General features: G+C 30.3%; 1 protein-coding gene across 1 annotated transcript in view; it reads right to left on the bottom strand.

Moving 5' to 3' along the window:
- The window catches only part of LOC108907293 (acyl-CoA synthetase short-chain family member 3, mitochondrial), a 46,754-nt gene extending 25,293 nt beyond the window's left edge, over positions 1-21,461 (bottom strand). Inside the window, exons 1-6 of the mRNA XM_018710916.1 lie at positions 21,304-21,461; positions 13,340-13,502; positions 8,648-8,792; positions 6,240-6,384; positions 949-1,045; positions 551-762 (exon numbers count right to left, since the gene is read on the bottom strand). Of these exons, the coding sequence (XP_018566432.1) occupies positions 551-762; positions 949-1,045; positions 6,240-6,384; positions 8,648-8,792; positions 13,340-13,502; positions 21,304-21,346 (805 nt within the window). The 5' untranslated portion in view covers positions 21,347-21,461. The remainder of the gene's footprint in view (positions 1-550; positions 763-948; positions 1,046-6,239; positions 6,385-8,647; positions 8,793-13,339; positions 13,503-21,303) is intronic.
- Between the last annotated feature and the right edge of the window lie 365 nt (positions 21,462-21,826).

The raw sequence follows: 21,826 nt of genomic DNA, 5'->3' as shown, positions 1-21,826 counted from the left end.
AACCGATGGTGTGTTGTCATGGGGAGTCCGTGATTTCGATAATGACAAACCTTTTTAATGAATACCTTTAAAAGTATTGGAAACAGTTGAACTCAAGCCATTACATTGGTACTGATATGTGGACGATACGTTCGCTATTTAGCATTTTGGCTTTGATAGTTTCATAAACCATCTAAACATTTGAATCATTATGAAATAATGAAAGACAACTGACAGATATATGAGTTTGGCTTGTATCTTCAAGATGCAAAATTCATTTGCTTTTCTAAGTTTTGTGTACCATATTACTATATTTTAAACAGAAAGTAAAAAAGATAAGGTGTGTAGAATGTTACGTAAATAACCCTGTACAAAAGAGAGTTATAATAATCAAGTCCTAAATCAAAAGTATGATGGTATGGTTCAAGTAACCTGTGGTTAACGGCTTCACCCACTACTTTGTGACACACTGTGTATTTATTTTTTTTATCGATTATTATATTAACAAAAATGATTTGAATAAAGAAATAAGTTACAAATAAACAAATTATCAAAAGACTGAAATATTTACCAGTAGTTCCAGAAGTATAGATAATGTACAAAGGATCATTTGCATCCACAGGAATACATGGTGCACTTTCAGAATTTTTTATACCCTCCTCCCAATCCATATCTCTCTCCGGATCGAGTTCAGCTATTGCTATCCCTTTTCTTTGATAAATTATGCATTTCGATGGTTTATGTGAAGATAGTGCAATAGCCTCATTCAATTCACTGGCATAGCTGAAAACCGTTAATTGTGTTATAATGAAACTTTTGGATTTATATTATATTATTTTAAGAAAAAAATAGATTTTCTCAATGAAGATATGATTTTTAATCAGTTTTTTTAAGCTGCTTTCTATCACTTAAAATGTTTAAAATATTTTTAATGTGAATTTCGGTTTTAATAAGGTATGCCATGCTTACTCGACAATTCTGGATGGTTCAATTCCACAGCTAGCAGCTATTATGACTTTTGGTTCAGCATGTTGAATTCTGGTACATAGTTCACAAGCAGCAAATCCTATATAAAAATATTAGAATAAATTGGTATTTAAATGTTCAAAAATGTACATGTGAGATGTAATATGAACATAACATTAAAATAAAATAGACAAAACTAAAGCTATGATTTTACAAGTAAATAAAATTATAATATAAAAATGTAATACAAATTAGAATAATATAAATTTTCAGTTCCAAAATTTAAAATAGAAATTGTTAATGCAATATTTAGGTATTCACAACTTATCCGAAAAAGTTTGAGAATAGATGAGCATGAAAAATGGGGTCATTATCGTAAACAAAATTTTTGTAAAATCCTTAGTTTCCGAGAAAAAAATTGTTGAAGTTGTAGTATTTAAAACCCTTACTTATGGTGAAGCAATACAATATTTGTGTTATGGTGAAGCAAGACAACATTTGTGTTAGTTCGTAGAAACTGGGTACGCCGGGCCCAAATGCGTTTACACGTCTGTGGACAAAATTTTGAACTGTTGTTGTAACATCAGGTATATCAAATTATTTTATTAATTCAAGTCACAAATTAATTTTATTAATTAATAATAACAATAGCGGCAATTCAGTTGAATCTGCTGATATTAAAATTTTATTTATTTCTTTCATTGGGAAAGAAATTCTTTCAATTTTTTTATCCGTTTATTTTTTATTATATCATTTTTGAACTGCCCTTTTCGATTTTAGACAAGAATATCTGTAAATTTACCTATTACTTATCATCAATACAACCATCTACAGTACTTATATCCAATTTATAATAATTGTAAAGAAGTATTGTAAAAATTACAAACTACTAGTAAATATAAAAAAATGTGTTTCTTTAAATGAGTTTAAAAGAAAACTAGTTATCTTTTTAATGATTTAACAAATAGGCACATTTTTAGGTGATTGTCTATTGTAGATACTGATTGACATATTCTAATAAATTCCTTATTGGAGCATGTGCTATTATATATTATCCAATATCATTAATTGATATTAATTAATATTATTTTATTTGTCTTTACTTTGATGTAATTTTAATATTTAAATAATACTTTCAAATGTTTATTCAAATTTTTAAGATAAAATTTTGTAATTGCGGCAAATATGTGCATTCGACTGATTCTAATAAATTATATTCTCTTCCATTCTAAAAGTTACCTAATTGTAGAAATGTACGAATTTAGGAATTTATATATATATTGTTATGATTATATGTGTGTACGATAGTATATGTTAGCGCCAAAATAAAATTTGATTGTTGTGATATTAATTTGGTTGGATTGGTGTATTGTGTATTGTATATCTTCGCCCTACCTAGCTCTAGACTCTATCTCCGTAGTCGGTTCTATGCTTTAGCAAGAAACCACACCAATCACAGCTATAAAAACAAAAGGTTTAGTAATAAATGAATTTATTATTTTTTTGTTCTATATATGCCAAATTTTGTCACTCTACACTCTTAATTACACTAGTCAATATTTTGAAGTATTTCACAATGTTTATAAAGCCTTATACAAGAGGTTATATTGATAATATCGTTAAATTAAATTTCATGTAATACTGGTTGCATACCTTAAGACACTGACGCTTTATCTTATAACTTCTTATTTAACACTTATTAATTTTCTCTAGTATTAATATTTAATTCTACAAAGATTGGCCAATTTTAAGTATATTTATGAAATGATTAAATAACTTTGCTTAATATTGAATTAGTGATTTACTAAACGTTTTTATATTAATTTTTTTTTTTACTTTTGCAATTCTGTATTATATTTCGTATACGACTTTTGTTTTTATTATAAAAGGTACCTTTTTATACGTATAATCGATAAAGATGTGTCGACTGATTTCTCTCCTTTACTTTGTTTTATTGATTCTTTCCTCTGCCACTGATATGCGGTTTCCTTACTGCTCTCCTGGATCCTGCTACTGATCTTCCGTTTTCCTGATTTTCCTACTGGCCTCTGGAACCTGCTACTGTTGTTCAGCGTTCTTTATGTCTTCCTGGACCTTGTTTGTGGATGATCCGCTTGTCTCGAATTTCTTAGATACCTTATTTTTCCAACTGGTATTTTTAAATTCTTGCTTTCTCCTATTTGAGTCTTTTTCCCTTTTCTCGCTTCTTAACTGCTTATATTTCTCTAGGTTTTCTTTTCTTACTTTTAATAACTGTCGTTTTCAAAATTCTTTCTGTAACTAATCAATAAATCCTTTTCTTTTCTTACTATCTTGATTTTTCTTTTTTTTTAAAGGCCTTTCCACATATCTTTGAACGTGCCCTTTTCCTCTTATAATTCACTTCACTTCACTTTCTCTTTTTCACTTATACACCCTATTCTACTTTCTTTACATTCAATTTTGCCTTATACTTCAAAATATTTTTTATTTTCTCATATTATTTGACCTTTCTAATGACTACAGAATCCTTGTGTATCCTACTTTAAATTTGACATTTTTCTGACATATATTTTTAATTAATCTACAAATTGTCTTTCAATTTTAATATCATTTATTACCTCTTATTCTAACTTATTTTTTAACTATTTACTAACATGATAATCAACTCAATCATAAATTTTATAATAATCATTCCAACCATTGACTTTGCCACTTTGTCTTTTACATAACGATTTAATTTAAATTTTACTTTTCTCCCGTTAATCTGGTTTCATCTCAATATATATATAAGGTGTGTTCCAAAGTAAAATGGACTTTTTAAAAATAAGAACAACAAAAAGTTTTATTGGCAAATCCGATTTATCTTATTCAAAATATGTTCCTTCCGACTAAACTACGGCGAGTTGCATGGTCTAAAAGCATATCCAATGAGTGCTTTAGATCGTCAGGCGGGATGTCCTTGAGAATGAGGGTACAAGCCGTAGAATGGCTTCTAAGTCCACAAAACACTTTCCTTTCATAGGCAAATGCATGTTTACGAACAGGTAAATGTCGCACCGTGCCAAATCTTGCGAATACGGGGAGTAGTTGAAAGTTAAAATGCAATTTTTAGTCAAAAAATTAGTCACAAGTGTCGATCGATGAAATGGCGCATTATCGTGCAACAAACGTCAATTTACTTCTATGCGATATTCTGGCTGAAAACGTCGAATACGATGCACTAAACGCTTCAAAACGTTAAGACAGAATTGTACTTTAACGGTTTGAACCAGTGGAACGAACTCTTTGTGGACAATGCCCTTGGAATCGTAAAAGCAAATTAACATTGTCTTCACTTTTGACTTTTCCAAACGAGATTTTTTTGGATTTTGTTTCATCTGACGCCTTCCACCACGTTTTCACCAGTTACAATGTTGTAAAAGAAATTTTTGTGCCTTTTGGCCTCCTTGATGATGTCCTTCTAATGTTGAATTTTGAGCCATTTGTAGTAGTCAGTGAACTTGTGCGGAACAAGCCGTGCACACATTTTTCAGTAGCCCACATGTTCGGCCAAAATGCGATAAATGGATGTTTTGAGATGTTCAACTCCAATTCCGTGAATTTCAGTGAAGATTTTGGCTGATCTTTGATGAATTCAGGCACAGTTTTGATGGAATCTGAGGTTGGTCATCAATTATGTTTTTAAACCGCCTTTAAACCGTGTACCACTCATGAACTCAGCCATGGGATAAGACATCATCGCCATAAACTTGGTGTTTCAATTGAAACGTTTTAGTAAAAGTTTTACCAAGTTTAAAACAAAATTGTTCGAAGCTCATTTTTGTACCGATGTTCCGGCCGTTTACACTGATGTTCAAGTGCATGTTTCATCAATTTCGCTGCATTTTAACGAAAACTTGAAATAATACGTTATATAGTATTTTACTTCTATTTTTGAAAACCGGTATTAGAATTAAAATCGGAAAAATTTAAAATTGTAATTGCGCAAGAACTAATGGTCCGACAGCGCCTGCCTTTTGCACACTTAAAGTTGATATAATTATCTACTTCTGTGCCAAATTTCAACTCTTAATATTCATAAATGACAAAATTATGAATTTTTGAAAAAATGCCGAATTTTCCGGTTTACCGGATTTTCTCCAGCTCTAATCAACCGATCGAATCGCCTAATTTTTTTCGAAATTTAATTTCCTACAACTTTTCCATTTACGGAATTGAGATTGCTCTAGAAGTATTGGTTTTATAAGCAAAAAACTAAAAAAAAAAAACAAAAAAACGCGTTTTTTTTGCACTAAAATGTTAATAATAAATTAATTAATGAGAGTTGCTAGTCGAAAACACATTAGAGTATATCTACGGAGTGTCTTTCACCCCCGTGATGACACGGGTGCGGTGGTATGCTGTTTTGTCAAGATATGGCTTTTTTACTCTATTGATTGGATTAGTAGGAGGAGGCCCTTTTCAATAACTGTGTGATTTTTGTTGTTTGTTTGCTTAATTATGTTGCCACTTTCATCGTAAAACGCCATTTATCTTGAAAATGGTTCGAGTTAGAGCTTTTGATGATGATGATGATGATGAGTTCCTTATTTGTGTAGAATATGAATAAAAATTTAATTAGCGCTCAAAAGCTAATATTAATGATAATACGTATACAAAATTTAAGTTCTTTATCTCAAACGCTTCCTAAGATATCCCCAACAAATGAAAAAAAAAAATTTTCTGACACCCTATGTCGAAAACGGTGCGCTTGCGGATCCATGTTATTAAGAACATTTTTTCTTAAAATGAGCCGAAGAATCACACTTCATTTTTCTCAACTATTTTCGAAATACCTTGTATATGTATATGGAAATTGTTTGTTTTGTAACAAATACTCCATTCCAGAGTTTGATAGTTTTGTGAACGAGATAAAATTTTTATTTTCTAATGTTTTCACTTTACTAGAAACAGCCTAAAAATAAAAAGTACAGACACTACCCAAAAATTGAAAATTTCCTGAATTTACGAAATTATTTAAATAATTGTTCCTCTCTATTATTGAAATTTGGATTCCAAAAACAATTTCGTATCTGATTTTGCCCATTGCGTTGACTTCTCGCTATCAGCGCGCTAATTGAAAATTAATATAATTATTGATGAAATTAATCTGTAAATATAGTATTATACAATGAATATAACATCTGGTTTGTTTAATTTTTGTTTGCAAATAATTAAAATTCCAATAAATTTTGCACAAATATTTAATAACGTCATATTAAGTTTGAATGAAAATATAGTAGCTAGTTAATTTATAATATTTTGTACATTACCTCCAAAAACAACAGAATGTACTGCACCAAGTCTAGCAACAGCTAACATGGCCATTATAGTTTCTGCAATAAGGGGCATATAAATCAAAACTCGGTCTCCTCTGCTAACTCCCAGTCTTGCCAAAAGTCCTGCTAACTTTGACACCTGAAAAACAAATATGGATATCACAAATCTTAGTAATTTCCTGAGGGGTTTTGTTAGAACATTTCTATATTTGCATCTTATAAGCTGAACCAATTAATATATAATCTATTGAATTAGTATAAGATTGGTTACAAGTCATCAGAAATACGAGAATTCAATCAGCAACAATTTAAAAGGTTATAAGGTATAAAGGTTAAGGAATAAATAAATAATGTATTACATATATTGTTTTTTGTTACGAAATGATTTAAAAACCTTGAATACCTACATGGTGCATAAACAATAAATTAATAATTAATGTCAACAGTGCAAAATAGTGAGTTATTAGGTAAATATTTTTTTTCACTTATAATAATTGTAAATGAAAACATATTTATCCCTGATTATGTATTACCTTGTACTGTCGATATTTAAAAATAAAATATTAATAAATTAGCAGTTAATTACAAATATGTTACAAATGTTATTCGTAAAATATATAAAAAGTATATATAAAAAACTATTTATTAAAAATTTATAGTCAAATAATTAAATTTTCTTTAATTAATAATTTTCTAAACATACAGAGGTAAATATTACGAATAGTAAACATGAAAAGTACGAAAACTTAGCGAAAAAGTACTGCTGATTTATCTATAGGTACCTACTGTGACTTTAGTTTGTTATTTAACAAGACGCTGTCATAGTAAAATGAATATTATAAATATATCCCATTTAGTCAATATTTTATTGAAATAAGAAAACTAAACAATATACAATCGTGACGTAGCACTTACTCTAGTTTAAACTTTAGCATGAGCAATCAGTAACTGTCACCATAATGCAATATATTTTAAACTGAAAGCTAGATAAGTATAAGTAAAAGAAAAAATTACACTTCAAAAATTCAATAAAGAATGTTGTTAGTTGTTATCTAGAAATGACATTTAGATTTAGTCTTACACAAGTAAGCTGGTGTGCATTTGAAAAAGTCTAATTCTCTCTGAGCAATTCTGAAAAGTTTAAGATGCTTTGTGTAATGTCGACTTCTTTTCATTTGCTGATAGAGCAGTACTATTTTGTTAAAAAGCAAAGAATAGAAAAGGAACATACAGTTACACAAGAACATTTTAAATACCAAAGGATTATTACCTGTTGAAGATTATTCTCAAAATCTAATCTAATCTAACAAATATTTCAAAAGATATTCGACAAATACATCGAGCTTTAATTAACGGTTTAAAGGATGCAGTAACCCTGACATTAGCATTTATTTTAATTTTTGTCAAATTTTGTTTTGTTAAAAATTTTATGCTAGCATTGGTAGCAAACATAATTAGCTAACTTGAAGGTAATTTGTTTGGGAATGGGGTCAGTTTTTAAAGAAAATCAGTTTATTGGTTAGTCGACGTTTCGGCTATATTTAAGCCTTCTTCAGGACAATCCAAAAAAGGTTTTCCGTGTAACAAATAATCTAAATAATGGGGAGTAAAATAGGTAGTATGTTGCTGTATCAAAATAGTACATTACTCGATGTTGATTAAAATATCTATGTATATACATGTATGTATATACTATTTTGATACAGCAACATACTACCTATTTTACTCCCCATTATTTAGATTATTTGTTACACGGAAAACCTTTTTTGGATTGTCCTGAAGAAGGCTTAAATATAGCCGAAACGTCAACTAACCAATAAACTGGTTTTCTTTAAAAACTGACCCCATTCCCAAACAAATTACCTTCAATTTAATCACTGGGTCATGAAAATACTCTATAATTAGCTAAGACTGGTTGCGTTAATGTGGACCCTGGGTTAGCAAACTTTATCTAACTCAGGGTCTACACTGATACTAACGTTAATAGCTAACTATGTTCAACTAGTAACGCTCATTAATCAAAATTAGGGAACATTGTTCTCGAACAACGTTTCGACATGTTAGTTGACATAAGGCGTCCACACGAATAATAATAAACCTAATGTTTTTAATATCCAAAAATAAAAAAGTTAAAAAAGGCGATAAAGAAAGTAATAACAGAAATTTACTGCCTACCAATGGAACAATGCATTTTGTTAGCAAACAGTGTTATTAGGAAACAAATTTTACTACATGTGTTAGCGAACTTTACTAATATTGTTGATGAACACTGTTAGCGAATCATTTTGCGTCAGTATAGACGTGAAACAAACTCAATTTCGTTATATCATCTTGTAAATGTTATTATATTTTTCGCAAATATTGTTCGTGAACATGGGACATAACCTACTTTATGTACTTACCTTTTCCAGTAATTCGGAATAAGTAATTTTCCTAACTACTCCAGTTGCCGGTGAATCATATATTATAGCAACCTTTGATCCTTTACCGGCCTCGACATGACGGTCCACTGCGTTATAGCATGCATTAATTTCTCCTCCAACATACCTGCGCAGAGTAAAGGTTCTTCAAGTTAGAACGAAAATGAATATATTTTTGTGGAATCATGAAAATAACGTTTGTTCGAAACTTTGTTGTTCCTATAAGAACGAAGTTTTTACAGAAAAATTTTATCTAATTTTTACCAAATTTTATATTTTGTTGTCGTTGTATGTTATCCTGCATAATAAATAAATTTTCTTGTTCTTTCAAGAATTATTATAAACTAATGCAAAAAATTAATCGTATCGGGAATTAAAAAAAAAAACATTTTGAAGATTCTAGTTTTTAGATCTTTCGGTCAAAATTTTTTAGGATCTACGGCTATCATGGATTTCTAAATAGCGCGACAAAAAAAAAATCTCAAATTTTCGCTCAACCTTCCGATTGGAACCACGAAGCTGTCTCCAACCATTCTACCTAGAGCCGATCTCGGCCAAAGTAGAAACCCAATTCCAACCTGACGCAATCTACCTTCCATGGGCATCATCTAACTGTTACTGTTATCTCAGTTTCGAATTTCGGAAACTGAAAAGTTTTCCGAATATTATGGCTTTCGAATTAGATTACAGATGACGATAATGGGTAAAATCCAGAGAGGCCAATGGCCCAGAGTTAACGCGGACTTCGTTACATGACGTCTACGGGCCCATCAAGGCCCGGTGATTGAACGACAATTCTGATGGCTTCAAGTTCAATAACCAACGACGGATCCTGGTCAGTACATGTGTACGCTCCAAAATTTTTATTTTGCTTTACATATACTTAAGTATTATATGCTCATATTTATTGTTAACTAAAGATAAAAATTTCATAAAATTTAATAACGAACAAATTTAAATTAAAATTTCTCTTAAAAAATTGCTACGAAATCAAAGCTCCAATTGTTTCATATCACATTACTACCCAGGCGTTGTCCATCCTGCGATGAAGATCCTGAGTGAAACACAGCTCCTAAAGTTGCCATACACAAGCCTTCTAAAGGGGCAAATTTCAATTCAAGCTCGAAAGATTCCAAACAAATACTCATGCACTCTAAGGAGGCTACATTCGCATAAACTTTACTGTTCTAGCCCAGCACAAGGAATGTGATAAAAGACCTAGAGTACCTTATTCGACTGTGTTTCATAAAGCGTAAAGTATCGGAAACAGTGCCAGAATGCAAGAAGGCAACCAAACAAATTAGATCGTTTCCCACATCTCTAAAAATCGATCTCGTCTCCGATGGAGGAGAATCGGCCAGCGCGACAAACGCACCCCCAAGCGTCTATCGAGGTTGGGTGATGATAGAAGCGTCCCAACAACCCGTATGCCTCTTTGCCGGCGAGCACGAGACGAGACTCCTAGCATAGCAGGCAATGCATGGGGAACTCGGTAAAAATGTCGATTTTCTCCATATTAGGAGTAATTCTCGAGAAAAAGATGGTGAGACACGACTGTAATTAGCTAAACATAAATTTTAGATTTAAGAAATCGAAACTTATAAATAAATTATTTTCTTTTTCTCTTGACGTTTTGAGAGACATATCGTTTTTTTTTTCAAATGAAACTCTGAAATTGAAAATTAATTCCTGACTGGTGGTGTTCCAAGTTTGGTTTAAAATTATTTGTCAGTGATCTGCCGATCTTTGATTTTTTACGTAGGTATTGGTTGTTTCCAATTCTAAGCCGTACCTATCTCAGTTGAAATTATATATATTTTTTTTTCAGTTTCTATTGTTTAGGCTTATAGCGAAGCCATAGAAATCCATAACAATTCAAATAACTTCAACAGAGACAAGATCTTAGAATTTCGACCGTATAAAAAATCAAACACATAGAGCTCGTATACATATCAACTAGAGCATTTAAAATTCAATGTCAAAGTTCTGTTTGAATAAAGGAGCGCTATTTAAGTATCTCAAAACATCTAAAGCCTAAATCGATGATGTGGCAACCAGTTGGGGAATATTTATCTATTGCTTAAATTAATATTTAAAAAATGGTAAGCTTACATTGATATTGAAGTAAATTTGTTATATTTAAAATTATATAAACACCAGAAATTTGAATAATACTTTTTAAGATGTGCAAAAATATGGATGACCAGAAGGCGCCGTAATGTCATCTGAATAAATCAATTTTAACTTTGTGTCACTAAATAGAAGAAATTTTGTTATAATCAGTATGTATTTTGGGTATATTGTTTGGTAGGTAGGTATGTTCTTTTGGTTGTAAAAGAAAAAATAAAGTAAATCTGATTTATAACGTTAGTAAGTTTGCGAAATATAAGAGCTCTAGCGTTTTAGACTGTTGATTTAGGATTTATAGGAGTAAAGTAAATGAATAAAAAACCAAAGGGCTAGAAGTTTGGTCTGCTCTTAGGAAAAGAATAGGCAACCAACTACACGAGTGCAGTAAAATATCAAAGGTTATAAATGGCCTTTGAATATTTTCCTTTCAAGTTACTGTTCCAATATTAAAAAAAACATTTATAAGGAACATGTAACTGTTTACTTTTTTAAGTATTAATTCTTCATTTTGTATTTAACTTTACAGAGTACGGAAATACAAGCAATTCTCTAGTTCTTTAAAACACATTCCAAATACATATTATTACCCACACATAACATCAGTGGTACATGGTATGTTGATAAATAAAGTTTAGTACATGCAAACTGTACGTCTCTGTGAATAATATCTTATACTATGGCTGTAAATAAAAGTCATGTACTAATATAGTACGCGCATTTTAAAAATTGTTATTTTTGTATAGGTGGTCCATCATAAGTATCGACCTTATTTTCTCCGTTATTCTGTGTGATATAAAAAAAGGGTTTTAATACTTTGTTACCAGAAATAATTGAATATCTTATTATTTATTCAAACGTGTAAAAATGTACTTCGTGTTATATTAAAAAAGTCATATCAAGTCCAATATCTCTGCAATCTGGTATTCAATTGTTTTTGCACCTTAGGTATTAGAAAATCTAGAAAGTTTTCTACAAATTTCATTCTTCCACTTCTTTTTCTACGTCAAAAAATAATGGACAAAGTATGAGGTGGCACTGATATTGCTCAACTTTGCATATAAGAAGTAGTGTATCTTAATCAAAAAGTAGATATGTCAAACATAAAATATTTGTATGCGCCAAAAAAAATATGTTGAAAACATGTTTCTACTACCATATGCTGATTATAAAAAAAATATATGTTAGTAGTTGAGGTCTTCAAAAGCAAAAAAACCGTAGGCCAAATAAAACTCCAGAAGTTAGATATAATTACGACCTGCGGTTAATTTCATCTGAATGTTTATGATTCAGGAGAATTTTGAATTGTGTATTATTATAGCTAGTGAAAAAACTATAAAAACTACTACATTTTTTATAACTAAAGTTGTTGAATCGAATAAGTTTGTGTTTTTGGAATGTGGAGGTGCATTATATTTGTTCATAAAGTCAAATTCAATGTATAAAGACAAAAAATTATCTCTTATGATTTTTATTAGTTTAAAATTGTACCATTTATTCTACTAGATATATGGACTTAATAATTTATTTGCGGAATAGTATTGCAACAATACAAAATGTGCTAGTTTCTTCTTATTTCACTCATTCACTGTATAATGAGAAAAATAAATAATATAATAGGTCATTGATCGATATTGATATACTACATCAATTCAACTGACAGATTGGCTTTTCGTCTGCAGTAAATTTCTGATAGTTCGCAAACAATTTTTATTAAACATGTGTAGTTGTGGACTATTTGCAACGATTGTTTAATTTGAAATTTACACATAAATTTAAAATAACTAACAGGCAACAGAGATCTGTTAACTTTAAATATATCAGTGAGTAGTTGGAGCAGGAGTCTTTTGCTTTTGTGAGAATGGCTGTTCTTGAATAAATAGGAAAAAATTGAATGAATACAATTTACGATATTACCATCGGAGCTACGATTTTAATACTAATCAATGTTTTTTTACTTAATTTTGTTCATATTCTCAATTTCTAATACATGACTCACTATACCTAACTAGAAATAATAAAATAAAACACCAATAATGTAACTGACACTTTGCACAGCATTCCGCCAAAAGTTCTGAAGAAATATCGGATATATATCCAAAATTAACTTAATTGTACAGAAAATAATATCACAGAACCGAAATTAATGCGCTTGTCGACAAATAAATATACTACTAAAAAATACTAAGTAGTATGACCGTCAGCAAACTGTTTAGTAACAATTTGAAAATCTTGCACAAACACCAAATTCCCAATCAGAATTCGAGTAAAAAATAGACGGTCCCATTTAAAATTATGAAGTTGACCTTTAATTAATTCTCAAGGACGCGGTTAAGGTCAAATTTAAGCAACCGCTTTCCCCCAATGAACTGAGCAACTTCCATTTAGGTTATTTTTGGATCGGAGGCTTCACTGAGGTTTAAACTGTTAAATGGGACATGTGACAAAATTCCCACTCGTGAAAAACAAGAGCTACATTATACATAAATAATTATTATGATATTTAGTGAAAAATACAAAAAGCAGAAAGTTATAGAAAATGAATACCATTTTGTAAACGGTTCACAGGAATTATCCAAAACTGTTTTCCATGGTTTACTCCAAGATACCATCAGCCCAACTTTCGACCAAAACCGCTCAGGATGCTGCAGAGACTCGGTAAACACAGTCTCATAACTAGCTGTTGCGAAGGGATTGGAATTTTTTCTTCCTAGAAAACAAAAACTTCTTTAATTTTCAAAAAAAAAAATGTTGTTTAAATAAAATAAGTATACAATTTCAATCAAATGATATTTACACTTATGATCTTCAATGTTTAATTATTACAAAGTTAAATGACGGCAAGTTTAATAAAAAAGCTTATTTATTAATTTGATGTATCAACTTATATATTTGTATTAATTTATTTTTAAAATTTATATACAGGGTGGCCAAATGAAAACGAAACAGAGCCATTTTCAGGAACTGCGTCAAGATTGTAGAAAAATGCTCAGACCAGTCGATTTTAGATTAAAGGAGGACATTCTTTGCTGGTATTTTTGACTCCGCCACTTTCACCCCCAAGCAAGGGTAAGCATCACCCCAAAATATTTAAATGGCATTGGGGGTTGAGTAACATTGCTTTTGAAAGCTCTTATAATTCTCTTTACAACAGACTTTAAATTTTATAATTCCACCCAATACTTATTAATTAAGAATTTTGATTTTAAAGTTGAAACTTATCTTCAAACAATTAGTAACGGTAAAAATGTCAGTCATTCGAGTTAAGTACGCCAATGGTATAAATTTAGTATTTCTTGCGTTACATTGGTTTTTGGCGATTTGTTATCACTTTCGTAAAAAAAAACACAATTGTAAAAAACAGAAATTAATGCTGTACACATACAATGAACGTAAAATTAGTGGATTCCAAATTATTTTCTAGTATTATTTGGAAGCGTTGGTAGGTTATTATTAGTAGGGTATGTAATTGTGTTTTTGAAGAAAAATAAATTCCATCCACACAAAATACATTTAGTTCAGGAACTTCATGAGGATGATTATGACCGCCGTTTGCAATTTTGCGAAATAATGAGTGAGCGATCAGGGAACGATCCACAGTTCCTTTTTAACATCTGTTTTTGTGATTAATGCAGTTTTTTCTTGAACGGGACGGTAAATCGTCACAATTACCGCTATTGGCCCAAGAGTTTTTCACGAGGTGTATACATAGCAACCGGAAAAATTGAATGTATGGGCTGGAATTTTCGGTGACCGGCTGGTGTGTCCTTTTTTTCTACCTGGTAATTTGAATGACCAAATGTATTTGCAATTACTGGAAGACGCTATTGACCATATTATTATTGACTGATATTATTGAAAATGTTCCTGAGTACGATGAAGATCATTTGATTTTTCAACAGGATGGTGCTCTTCCGCATTATGCGATAATTGTCCGTCAGTATTTGGACCAACGTTTTCTACGGAATTGGATTGGGAGAAGAGGCAGCATTGAGTGGCCTCCACGATCACCGGATTTTTTCGCCCTTTATTTCTTTTTGTGGGGGATATCTAAAAAGTAAAATCTATAAAACACAGCCTGCATCGCTGGAAGATTTGCGTCAAAGAATCGTCGACGAATCCCGTCGAATCACTCCGGAAATGCTTCGGAATTTGCGCGAACGTTTCTAACAAAATCTTTATTCTTGTATGGAAGTGGGCGGTCATCAGTTTGAACATTTAATCAACTAGGTAGTAAGTATGCAACTAAACATAATTTAAATTTTAAATTGTAAATTTTTTTCAAAGTATTGGGCGGAATTATAAAATTTAAAGAGAATTGTAAGAGCTTTCAAAAGAAATATTACTCAACCCCCAATGCTATTTAAATATTTTGAGGTGATGCTTACCCTTGCATGGGGGAGAAAGTGGCGGAGTCAAAAATACCAGCAAAGAATGTCTCTCTTTAATCTAAAATCAACGGGTTTGAGCGTTTTTTACAATCTTGACGCAGTTCCTAAAAATGGCTCTGTTTCGTTTTCATTTGGCCACACTATTTCATTCAGTACAGGTGCATTATACTGATATATTGTAACAAAGGTAGGTATAGATTATTTATAAATATTTAAATTAGAAATTTTGTCGTTTATAAATTTTAAGTTATTAAGAAAATTGTTCGCTTTGTTCGCTTTTAATAGGTATTTTTGTCATAAAAATGTTATTTGGAACAATTTGATAGTTTGTAATATTGTACCGTAAGTCTTTGTTATTTATAAATTACATTTTGGTGTTCTGGCTAAAGGAAAGATTTTTCTAGGCAAATTTCAAATAGTAAAAGTATTGATTACAAGAATGTTTCTTCTTTTATGTCAAAAAAATATAATGGGTTAAAATCAAATTTCTGGTTTTCTGGAATACTTTTGTAAAATTTTTATTTTCTTATTTAGGCGTTTATTAGGCACTACACAAAATATTTAATTAGGTACATTGTAAAAATAAAATACCTGACATTGTTGCTAAGTAGATTTGGGTATAGTCAATATTCGATAAGTTCACACACTTGTTTACGATCTTAGAAATGGAACTTACGAATTGAACTCAAGGGTATCAAAAAAAGAGTTAAAGCTATTTAAGTAGATAATTAAGACAAATTAACTACTTTTTATAGAAACATAAAATACATTGTATCTACAAAACCTTTCCATGTCCGACAGACATGCAAAACTTCAAGTAACTACCTTAATAAATGCAATATTATCAAAGCTGCAAAAGGTTATTTACCTAGAAGTGCACTTACTACTACTAATAAAGTTTATATAAAAATTAATAAGGAAGAGCACATACTTTGGATACTAATAAAAATGTGAAACTGATTGATGATTTTAACAGTATTTTGTTTTTTTTCGAAATGTAAATGACTACCGGCAATTTTTATTTCAATTAATAAAATATCAAGACAGACATTATAGGATATTAATAGGAATTGTTTTATCAATGGGTAAGTACTCGTAGAATAATTAATTATAAATAAATCACTTATTGAAAATACTATTGACTTTCAGAGTGTTTCGGATGTATAAAAATTTACGGGGTAATTCTATTCATAAAAATAGTAGTACAGGTTCCTACGATTTTTCGAAAATTCGAGGTTAACCAGGGTTCATAGTAATTTTTTTAATCAAAGCAGACGATTGTTTTTAAAGCTGATATATACTTGATATTGACAACAAACTATACCTACAAAATTAGCAAGATTGAGTTATGAAGCCTAATAGGCTATATGGCCTTTATCGACTGTAAAATTAATGATAACTTTTTTACTTATGACTTTTCAAAAAAATCAAATATGTAGTTTATTATTAAAAACCATTAACATTGTTTAGAGAAAAGTACTCTTGTTCCAAATCGACATCGTCTACCGTTTTCTACAAAAAATTAATTTAATGTTTTAGACATCTCTACAAAAACAGTTAAAATAACTATTCAGCAATATGTATAAGTGGAGCAGTATTTTAATATAAAATAAAATTTAGTTTTATACAACTGCATGTATTAAAATCTGCTAAATCATTTTTGAAAAAAATTATAATTTACCGGAATTTGAACAGAAAAGGTAGCTGCAAAATATTAAACATGTTTTATTTTTGTCAGAAACGGATAACGTTATCCACTTGGAGCAAGACGACCAATTTGCAACACGTTTTAATATCTTTTTTATCGAGTTGTATGGCTTTTTGAAAAACTGCTTGTAAAAGAATTCCATCATTTCTATCTATTTATAATTTTATGTTATATATATATATATATATATATATATATTGTAATGTAATTTATTTGTTGTGTATATAATTTATGTTTATGTATATGTTTATGTACCTTCAGAGAGCTCAGATAGTTAACAGGAAAATCTACTTACCTTCACCTGCTTAAATGTAGACATCAGTCTGAGTGAAAGTTTTTATAAATTTAGATTTCTTTTAACCAAAACAAATTATTCTTATAATTAAAAATTTGGGTAATATAAAAAAAAATTACTAATTTTGAAATTGAAAACACAATTCTTCAAAAAATAAATTTGAAAGTATTATTTTTCCTGTATGATGTAGCACAAGCTTTTTCCCTTCAGGGGCGGTTCTTTAGAAGAAACAAACACTTACCTTTAAAAAAAAAATATTTCAAAAATATTAATTTTGTCAAACTATAAATAATAATTAAATCCTGATTTTCGAAGAAAAATTATATTAAATTAATTGACTTTCTTGGACACAATTTAGATGAATTTATATTCCTTATGTAATCTACACCAGTAAAATTAACTAAATTACTTATTACTATTTACAACTATATACTAAATCTCTAACAATTAGTTTCCAGTTTTTGACATATATATATATATAGAGGATGATTATGACCGCCGTTTGCAATTTTGCGAAATAATGAGTGAGCGATCAGGGAACGATCCACAGTTCCTTTTTAACATCTGTTTTTNAAAACCGCTGACAGACTTCTAGGGTAAGTAATACATGAAAAATTAAGAAGAAAAGTCTTAATAAACATAGGGTCGGAAATGCCTCCTTAACGAGATACAGGGCGTCAAAGTTTCTGTAAAATTAAAGCGTAAAAATGACAAAAAGAAGCTTATAATCTAGTTTACTTAACTTACTTGTACACATTGACATTAGTGACAGGCGATGTGTAATTTTATTTTGAATCGCACAAGCCTACTATGCGAAATTAAAATGAATGAAAATAAAATTGGATTTACAAATTTTCTACAGAGGTGTTTCTCTTAAAAATGGTTGCTTTAATCCAAATTTTACAAGAGACCAATTCGATAGACAATTGAACACTTTACACGAAAATAGTGCCCGTTTGACAAAATTAGCAGTGGCGTAGAAAATATTTTAAAAAGGAATTATTGCAGACAATGTTTAATTTTACAGAAACTTTGACGCCCTGTATCTCGTTAAGGAGGCATTTGCGACCCTATGTTTATTAAAACTTTTCGTTTTAATTTTTTATGTATTATCTACCCTAGAAGTCTGTCAGCGATTTTTTGAATCACCCTGTATATATATACAGAGTGTCCACTTGGGGTGTATATGACAAAGCTCAAATATCGAATATGGACAAATTCGGATGAACCTTATAAAATTCATTTTTGTTCTCCCAATATGAGGCAAATCTTATGCGCAAAATTTGTTTCGCTATTATTTCTGAATCAAAAATCAAGTGAGCGGATGTCAGATATTGTCCGGATAATATCCCTTCAAATAACCTTATTGGGTGCTTTCGATATCGCTGTTCGTAAATCTTGAGTTATTTTCAGAAGGTTCAAGATGGCAGTTTCTATATAACTGCTTAGCAAGCCATAAATCACAAAACTTTTATTCAATCATAGTTCAATGGTCGATTTCACAGACAAGACATGTCAGACTAGTATTTCCTATGTTTTCGAAGTCGCTGAATCATAAATTGAAGTCAGTTCGATAGTATCGCATCACTTTCCAATCATAACCTCAAAAGATATGAAAAATCACGTCTCTTTATTCATACCGCGAATTAAATCATTGGAGACTCATTGTTTCCGACGTTTTTAGGGTCGCTAAATCGTAATTTAAAGTCGGTTCAACAGTATTATGCCACGTTCTGATCCAAACCTCAAAAAAAACATTACCCCTCGTAATGCTCCACTTTTTTAACCTAAACTCCAAAAAGACTTAAGAATAGCTTTTTCTCCTACCAAATTATGTAACAATTTAACCGATTGGTTTAATCAGCTTATAACGTTCATCCGATTTTGTCGATATTTGATATTTGAGCTTTCCTTAGTATTAGAAACAACTTTTAGTAATAATATTTTGCAGTAGTCCTTAAAATAAGGTCGCTTTACTCTTGGGGCAATTTTTGGTTTTTCAATTTTATGAGCGCCCCGTATAAATTTTTAGTCTTTTGAAACTGGATTTCGAAGTTTCAGGACAAGCAAAATTTTTTATAAAGAATGACTTTTTGTCGAAAAATGAAAAATAAATTTTTTTACAAGAATAGTTAAGCCAATCCGGGGACACACGGTAGCTATAAAAATTGCCATCATGAATGGTCTGAAAATAACTTAAGATTTATGAACAGCGATCTCGAAAGTCCCCATTAAAGTCATTTGGAGACGGATTTATCAGTAATATGTTCACTGGAGGGAGTTTATTTGATGAATCCTGATTTTTTTTAAAATTTCCTGGCGCGTCAAAGTACTTGAAGAACTAATTTTTGTACGCTCAAAACCATTTATTAAATGTCTCCAAATTTTGACGAGAGCCTTGATCGATCTTACGCGGAACGTGCCATATATAGTTGTTAAGTATTAGCGACTAGCTAGTTAAGAAACAAAATTTCTGGTTAAATAATTGGGTAATATAGTCTTGGGAAAGAACAATAGAGGCTGAAAACTCTTTATTTCGACTCGAGCTTTCGAGAAAATCCTTCTTTCTTCAGGAGTTCTACAATTTTTATAAAAAAAATTAGAACATTATAATTACAAAAAGAAGGTAACTTACGAAATGCGAGGTTCACAATGAAGACGGCATGTTGAGAAGACATAACAATAATAAAATTAAAATTAAATAAAATTGTAAACAATCACTTAGAAAAAGACTGATATTAATTAACAAAACAAACTGTGACCACACAAATGAACAGAAGCAGGTCAACATTTTTTGGTTAAAATTGTTATTGTCGAAATATTAAAATTAAAAAAAAATTACATTATTAAAAATTAAGTAAGTGCTACATTGGTCAAAGCAGTACTAAATGAATATACTCTTAAAAATATAGCGTCGACGGTGAACAGGAATGTGAGTAAGAAATTAATGTAAAAAATTTGCGAAAGAATTGTTTGTTAGATGTACCTGTCTTTCATATATACCTACAAATTTGATTTTACAGGGTGTTACTATCAATGACTTTTTTGAATTCATACTACGTTCGTGTTTCATAATCTGAGTTATTTCTAGAAAATTCCATTTTTGTACATTGGGTTCCCTATCAAATACCGAGACTTTATGACTATATTGTACAGCATGTTTAGCTAAGGTGCAAGACATTTTTTGATTTCTAATGTCACTTTTATGTGATATAATCCGGTCCTTAAGACATCTCCCGGTTTGACCTATATAAACCTTTTGACAGTCTACATGGAATGCAGTAAATTACTTCTGACATATTCAATATGTTGTCTTAATCTTTTAATTTTGAAAACAAACTCCCCACCGATAACTGATTCCTAAATGCCAACTTTATATTGTTATATGAAGAAAAAATCCTAGTTAATTTATTGGCCAAAAAATCAAAAAATCAATGTAAGGTAATATTTGTAATTATTATTGTTGGAACGATTTGTTTCATTATTACGTGCGTTAACGAACTCACTCCTATGAAAAAGCAGTTAACAATTTCTACCGGATAGCCACTATCTACAAACAACTTTTTTAATTTATTCAAATTATTGATCCGCAAGGAGGTATGACTGGTTTGTATGGCCCTATTCTTCATAGCTAATACTAAATTAATCTTATGTTTTTGTTGGTGGTGAGACTGATAGTGTAAGAATCTTCCTGAAGCACTTGGTTTTGTGTACCAAGATCTTAGGACAGTATTATCTGCCCTTCTAATCTATCTGTGGAGTTCTTATGTGTACAATACAAGAATAAGCTTGAATATAGCCTGAAAAAAATTATATTCCCATTCAAACCAGTGCAGCAGTTGTGAGGTATGCTGATTTCTTAATATTTTGGATAGATTTTACCAATTTGGTACAAACTACCAGTTGTAAAGACAAAAGTTTAGACAAATTAGAATTATGTAAATAATTTTACAAAACCTGTTCAAAGTGGGTTTCAAGTGCCATAATACACCCACTGGTTAAAAAAATAACAAATAATTATACAGTATATGTAAAATTTTTCTTAAATTTAGCACTGTTTTTTTTTGTAAATTTATATTCGTTTCTCAGCGACTTTTGATATTACAATACTCATTACCTTTTTTTCTTTTCTCCAAACGTGCTTTTCTCATCGCCATCATTCTTGAAAACTACCAATTACTATATTTCAAAAAAAAACACGTCTGTTCACAGCACTTCACAAATATTCTGATTCGACTTGTCGTCAAAGGAAGTAACGCTCAAATTTATTTACATACAATCCGCCAGTGTCAGTGTAATATTTCCAAAGTTCACGATTTTATGCAAACTATTAAATTGAAATATGTAAAAAGTTTGATGTCTAATAACATGTTGTTCCTCATAAGACAAGAAAAATTACTATAGTGAGAGTTTTGAACAATATTGTAGGATATTTCTTGAACAAATATAAATGTATTATGGTAACAATAATTACCCGAGTTTTTCAAAATATTAGTAAATAATGAACTGGTGCTCACAAAGTGCGTAACAAAAGTTAGATATTTTGAGCTAAAACAAAAACGAATCGATTTTGCGGAAAAAATGAGCCAAGCTGATTTTTGCATTTTGGGAAGATTTTTTAATAATTTTATAAAATTTTA

This window comes from Anoplophora glabripennis, unplaced genomic scaffold, assembly GCF_000390285.2.
Source record: "Anoplophora glabripennis isolate ALB-LARVAE unplaced genomic scaffold, Agla_2.0 scaffold190, whole genome shotgun sequence".
In the NCBI taxonomy this organism is placed as follows: domain Eukaryota; kingdom Metazoa; phylum Arthropoda; class Insecta; order Coleoptera; family Cerambycidae; genus Anoplophora; species Anoplophora glabripennis.
This window is presented reverse-complemented; position numbering and strand designations above follow the sequence as displayed.